The following is a 6,000-nucleotide window of genomic DNA, read 5'->3' as shown; positions in this document are numbered from 1 at the left end:
GGAGGAGCGTGGGGACCCAAACACCTGCAGTTCTCATCCCATTGGTTCAGCACTGGTGTGACCCACACACACGGGTGTGTGCCAGTGTGCGGCTTCCCAGTTTGGAGCAGCAGGGAGGAACTGGAGAGTGCAGGGCTGTGCCAAGGCAGGTTCAGCACCTTGTGCACATGGTGTGGGGTGCTGAGGGACCTGGGCTGCTTTGGTCCAGCAGCGCTGGGGAGGCTGCAGCAGTGCAGGAGTAGCCTGAGAGTGCTTGAAGGGTGGTTTCAGAGATGGTGAAGGTTTCTGCATAGTGGGAAAGAGCATGAGAAAGAAATAATGGCCAAAGTGCAGCTGGGGAGGTCCAGGCTGGACATGAGCAGAAAGGAATGTGATGGAAGGGCAGTGCTGTGGGGGAGCAGGTCAGCAGAGGGAGTCTGCATCAGCCCAAGGCTTTGTGCTTCAAGGACCAGCTGGGGAGGATGGAGAGAGCTCAGCAAAGCAAGGAAGATGCTCAGACAGGAGCAAGGTGGGGCAGCAGGGGGGATGTCTCCAGCCTGCAGGGACAGAGGTGCAGGGGATGCCACAGCACAGGACAGGCTGTCGTGGAGATGATCACGGGATGTAGAGAGGCTGAAAGCCCCACCAGACATGAGCTCCTTCTCCCCTTGGCTGTGGCTGTTGTCTGCACCTCTGATGCCTGTGAGGAGACACCTTGTCCTTGCAGCACAGGGGCCTCATGGCCTCCTTGTCCCCAGCAGGAACCTGGGAGGTGTGGGACCATAGTCCTGCCCTTGGCCTTGCACAGCCCCACATCACACTGTCCCAGGAAGGGCCCTGGACAACGTGGGAGGGACAGGATCTGCATTTCCAGGGCTGGGGGTCAGGGCTTGGCCTTTTGGTTAAAGAAACACAACCAGGTTTACTCAGCATCACAGCCACCTTTACTGTGATTTTCCTGACCTCCAGTTTTCTTCTCTAACAGAACCTGGATATTGTTTTTCAGTAGGTTCCTTCAGTGTGACCCATTAACATTACAAGTAACTTTGGAGTTTGATTCTGACTTTGACTTCTTGAGAGGTTTCATCACCTTCCTCCAGGGTCTCAAGTTCATGGACTCAGCACCAAACCCACCAGAGGGGTCATTAAAGCGCCTTGGGCTGCTCCTGTGCTGCTGAGCTGGGCTGGGCTCCTGGGACACAGGGAGCTCATGGCAGCGGCAGCGCTGCAGAGAGACAGCTCTGCCCAGGAGCAGCTCCTCTGCACACGCAGCAGGGCTGAGGGCTCTGCCTGGGGATCTCAGCAGACAAGCAAGGCAGAGAGAGATTAAAGGTGGTCAGGACTGGGAGGATGACTGAGAGCTCGCTGGAGGAGAAACCTTTGCAGCCCTCGCCATGGTAAGTCTCTGGTGCAGGGCAGTGCAGCTGTAGCTCCTGGAGGCATCTCCTGAAACTGGCACAGGCACAGCTGGTGGGGTCTGTAAGGACGGGGCTCTTGTCAGGCCATGTTGAACAGCTGTGAAGCTGGGTGAGCACCCAGGGGTGCCCAGGGCTGTCCTGCAGAGCAGGGTCCCTGCACCCCAGGGCTGTGCTGGGCAGGGACTCTGCTGCCTGCCAGGGTCAGCGCTCAGCCTGCCCGGGAGATCCCATGGCAGCAGCTGTGGGGGGAAGGAGCGACCCCCGGCAGGGCAGACAGGGAGCTTGTGGGGTTGAAGGGGGCTGTGTGGGTCAGGGCTGCTCAGAGCTCCAGATCCCCCCACAGAGATGGCAGAGGCTCCTTCTGAACAATGACATCAATACAGGAACAGCAACAAGGGAACGAGTCTGTGCTTTCAGTTTTCCACTCTTGCTCGTCATGGTGTGCAGTAGACTTGGGGATTTATTTCTCTCTTTGGAGAAGACACTGAGACCCCGGTTCTCATTAGGACTGGTCTGAGCTGCTCCTGAGCCCCTGCACACACAGAGCTGCCCCTGGGCAGTGCCAGGAGGTGTGAGCAGGACAGAGCTGAGCACACAGCGGGTGGGACGGGGTCTGTGACACTGACAGGGAGCAGACCCAGGGACAGACACACAGCTGCAGGCAGCACAGATATGGCCAGGGAGAGGGAGCTACAACCTGAAATGCTGGGGAGGGGATTCAGGCTCCCCTGCCATCCCCGGCAGTGCAGACACATTTCCCAGTGCAACCCCTGGTCTCCTCTCCTCCCCAGCAGACCCTCTGCCCCAGAGCCATGGGGTCCAGCTCACGAGTCTCCACCTCAGCAGCTGGACCTCCAGGTGAAGGGTTCCTGGAACGGGGTACACAAAAAAGGTGCTAAAAGTACTTGCTCTACAGTGTCATTATGTGAGTGGCAGCAGCACAGCCGGGTAAGGAGAAGGTTCCACAACATGCCCGTCTGCCTTTCTGTCCTTGCTTTATTTTCTGGTAGCACTGCAGTGTCCTTCCCTGTTTCTCCACCTGTCCCTGGTGCTCTTGCTCTCTGGGGTTGGGGTGGGGATGTGGGTCAGTTTTTGTTCTCATTCCAGTTCAGTGGATCTTGCCTCAAAGGTCTGTTCATGGAAACCAGATGCCCAAGCTGCATTTTAAACTGTGATGAACAGTTTCTCTCAGTCAGTAGAAAGAGAGAATGCGCAGACACATCCCTCCATCAGGGTTTTCCATGAGAAACAGCCTGTTTATTTTCCCAGAGAAGTCTCCCCTAACTTGTCACTGCCTTTTCGTCCTTGCACAGGTCCTCATGCCCACAGGCAGCAAATGTCCAACAGCAGCTCCATCACCCAGTTCCTCCTCCTGCCGTTCACAGACACACGGGAGCTGCAGCTCTTGCACTTCTGGCTCTTCCTGGGCATCTACCTGGCTGCCCTCCTGGGCAACGGCCTCATCATCACCACCATAGCCTGGGACCAGCACCTCCGCACCCCCATGTACTTCTTCCTGCTCAACCTCGCTCTCATTGACCTGGGCTCCATCTCCACCATTGTCCCCAAGTCCATGGCCAATTCCCTCTGGGACACCAGGGCCATCTCCTACACAGGATGTGTTGCACAGCTATTTTTGTTTGTCTTTTCCATTTCGTCCGAGTATTTTTTTCTCACGGTCATGTCGTACGACCGCTATGTTGCCATCTGCAAACCCCTGCACTACGGGACCCTCCTGGGCAGCAGAGCTTGTGTCCACATGGCAGCAGCTGCCTGGGCCACTGGGTTTCTCTATTCTCTGCTGCACACGGCCAATACATTTTCACTGCCCCTGTGCAAGGGCAATGCCCTGGGCCAGTTCTTCTGTGAAATCCCCCAGATCCTCAAGCTCACCTGCTCAGACGACTTCCTCAAGGAAGCTGGGATTATTGTGGTCAGTGTCTGTTTAGGATTTGGGTGTTTTGTGTTCATTGTGGTGTCCTATGTGCAGATCTTGAGGGCCGTGCTGAGGATCCCCTCTGAGCAGGGACGGCACAAAGCCTTTTCCACCTGCCTCCCTCACCTGGCCGTGGTCTCCCTGTTTATCAGTACAGGTTCCTTTGCCTATCTGAAGCCCCCCTCTATGTCCTCCCCATCCCTGGACCTGGTGGTGTCAGTTCTGTACTCATTGGTGCCTCCAGCAGTGAACCCCCTCATCTACAGCATGAGGAACCAGCAGCTCAAGGATGCCCTGAGGAAACTGATGACTGGATGGTTTTCTGAATCAATAAACTGCTCATCTGCTTCTGCATAGTTATTTCAGTGTAACTACAGACCCAGCCTGTCATCTGGATTGTCTGTTGTTGTTTGTAGTGTTTTTATTTTGATAATGTTGTCGTCCACTTTACTAATTATCTGTCTGCTTTTCTTTTATAGCCACTGGTTGTTTAAATGAGGAGCTGTGCTCTCCTTGTCTTTAAACAAAATAAAGGGCTCTTCAGTGACTTGTTTTTCATTATATCCTTCCTGCAAAGCCTTTTTAGAGCTGAGGGATGGTTCCTGTGATAGGTGGAAGGGATAACAGCTCTGGCATGGCAGCACCGCCAGGAAGCAGCAGCGCTTGTTCTTCCAGAGCTGTTCTGGTTCCACTCCCACACTCTCCTTCTCATCCCTTATGTTGGTGCAAGGCCTGAGTGCTCTGGCAGCTTGGTCACCGTCCTGCTGTGTGTCAGTGCTGTGGGCACAGGCAGGGACAGGCAATGGGCACTGCTGTGACAGACCTGGCCTCACAACAGCCTTTCCAAACAGAAAGGTGATCTCCTCAGGGCAGTGCATGATGGTTTATATCTTCTTGCAACGTTTCTCTCAAGCTTATTCCTACAGAAGTGGCCACAGATGAAACATCAGTGTGCAGCTGAACAGTGTGTGTGTGCAGGGCTGGCAAACAGCAGTGTCCTCTCCCAGCCAGGCTCCTGCCAGAGACCTGCAGGACCAGCAGAGCAGGCGCTGGGCTGTGCCCCTGTGCACTGGACACCGCATGGAAGGAGCCCCAGGTCAATCACCATGGACTGGCCCCTCACAGCCACCATTTCCAGCACTGGCCTCTCACCCTAGCTCAGAGGTCTTTGTCCCTCCATGGAATTTTACCAAATGAGTAGGTGAGAGGTTCATGTTTGCTTTGTACAGATGAGATGTGAGCATGCACATCATGTACGTGAGTTGACATGAACACAAGACAGCACAAACACCATCAGCTATTCCTTGGGGTTCCATGAAGGCCATTGAGACAGAGAGTTTATTGAGGTCACATCATGTTGGGACTAATATCCCATAGAAAACGACCAGAAAGCAGCATTGGGATGTGCTTCCTTTAACCAATGTCCACTCCTAATGATGAGGGACATCAAAGGTGAGTGCAGAACATGACAACACACCATGGGGCTGAGGTGCCTCCCATCCTTTTGGAATAGGAAGAGGAGGCCAGAGGGACACTGTGACTCCTGCCTGTCTGCATAAAAGGGAAATTGTCTATCCCTGAATATCTCAATGTGTTTTAAGAGTCCATGAGGCCAGCTCAGATGTGGACACCTGACAGAACCCTGATATTTCTGTATGTTACTCCAGGGACAAACCCCAGTGGCCCAGTGAGATTCATCTCATCTGCCTTGGACAGGCTCATTGCAAGTGTCCCTATTTGCTCCATCACCTTTGCCATCTCCATCACATGCTGTTCTACACAGTTCTACACCTGCCCCTCTTTCCCTGTGGGAAATTCTGGATTGTGGTCTCAGAAGTGCCAGAGTGATCAGAGAGGTTCAGAGGTCCCTGAGAAAGGCAGACGTCAAACCCATCTTCAGGAATGGCAGGAAGGAGAACTGGGAGAATGACAGGATGCTCCCCGGGAGGGTGACGGGCCACATTCTCCTGCAGGCATCTCCAGGCGGTTGAAGGACAAGGAAGGAATTGCTGAATTGCTGAACCCAAATGGACAGGAGAAAGAAAGGCATGTTGAGTACATGCAGTTTAGCAAGACCCCAGACATGGTCTCCTGTGGTGAGCAGATTGGTGAGATCTGGGATGCAGATGTGGATGTTGTGGTGGGTGGGGAGTTGGCAGCATGACCAAACCCAAACATCATCAGTGGTACAAAGTCCTGTGTTCAGCCAGTTTCTAGTGGCATCCCTCAGTGATGAGTACTGGGGCCAACACTGTCCAACGGCTTTATTCTGCCTCTTCATTATGTCATGGAGCACATTTTCAGCTCCTTTGTGGATGAGGCAAAGCTGGGCAGAGACCTAGAACAACCTCACCTGGTGCACCCTGCCTTGAGCAGGAGAGGGAGACAAGATGATGTTCAGGGCTCTCTTCACACCTGAGTTATTCTATGGTTCAAAGAATCTTTACATTGGAAAGGTGTTTGAAGACAGAAGACGTAGTCCTTACCAGTTAAAAGAATGAATCCTGCCTGCAATCGCAAATCTAACACATGTAAATCCTCTCAGTCTTGGTCAGTCTGCTGCTCTAACAAAGATAAAAGTGATGTTTAAAACACCTAATCAGAACCTTCAAAGAATACTGTCCTTGCAGCGCAGACACTCTGGAGCCTGCACAATTAGCTGAGTCT

General features: G+C 53.5%; 1 protein-coding gene across 1 annotated transcript; it reads left to right on the top strand.

The window, feature by feature from the left end:
• Window positions 1–2,733: 2,733 nt before the first annotated feature.
• Window positions 2,734–3,690, top strand: LOC309448721 (olfactory receptor 14A16-like; the record flags this gene model as incomplete). Its single annotated transcript, XM_082070446.1, has 1 exon — window positions 2,734–3,690. The coding sequence occupies one exon, from the start codon at window positions 2,734–2,736 to the stop codon at window positions 3,688–3,690; it is 957 nt and encodes a 318-aa protein (XP_081926572.1).
• Window positions 3,691–6,000: the final 2,310 nt, after the last annotated feature.

The sequence above is a fragment of the Streptopelia decaocto genome (assembly GCF_964273445.1).
Source record: "Streptopelia decaocto genome assembly, chromosome: 21".
In the NCBI taxonomy this organism is placed as follows: Eukaryota; Metazoa; Chordata; class Aves; order Columbiformes; family Columbidae; genus Streptopelia; species Streptopelia decaocto.
Note: the sequence above shows the minus strand (reverse complement) of the source record. Positions and strands in the feature narration are given on the sequence as shown.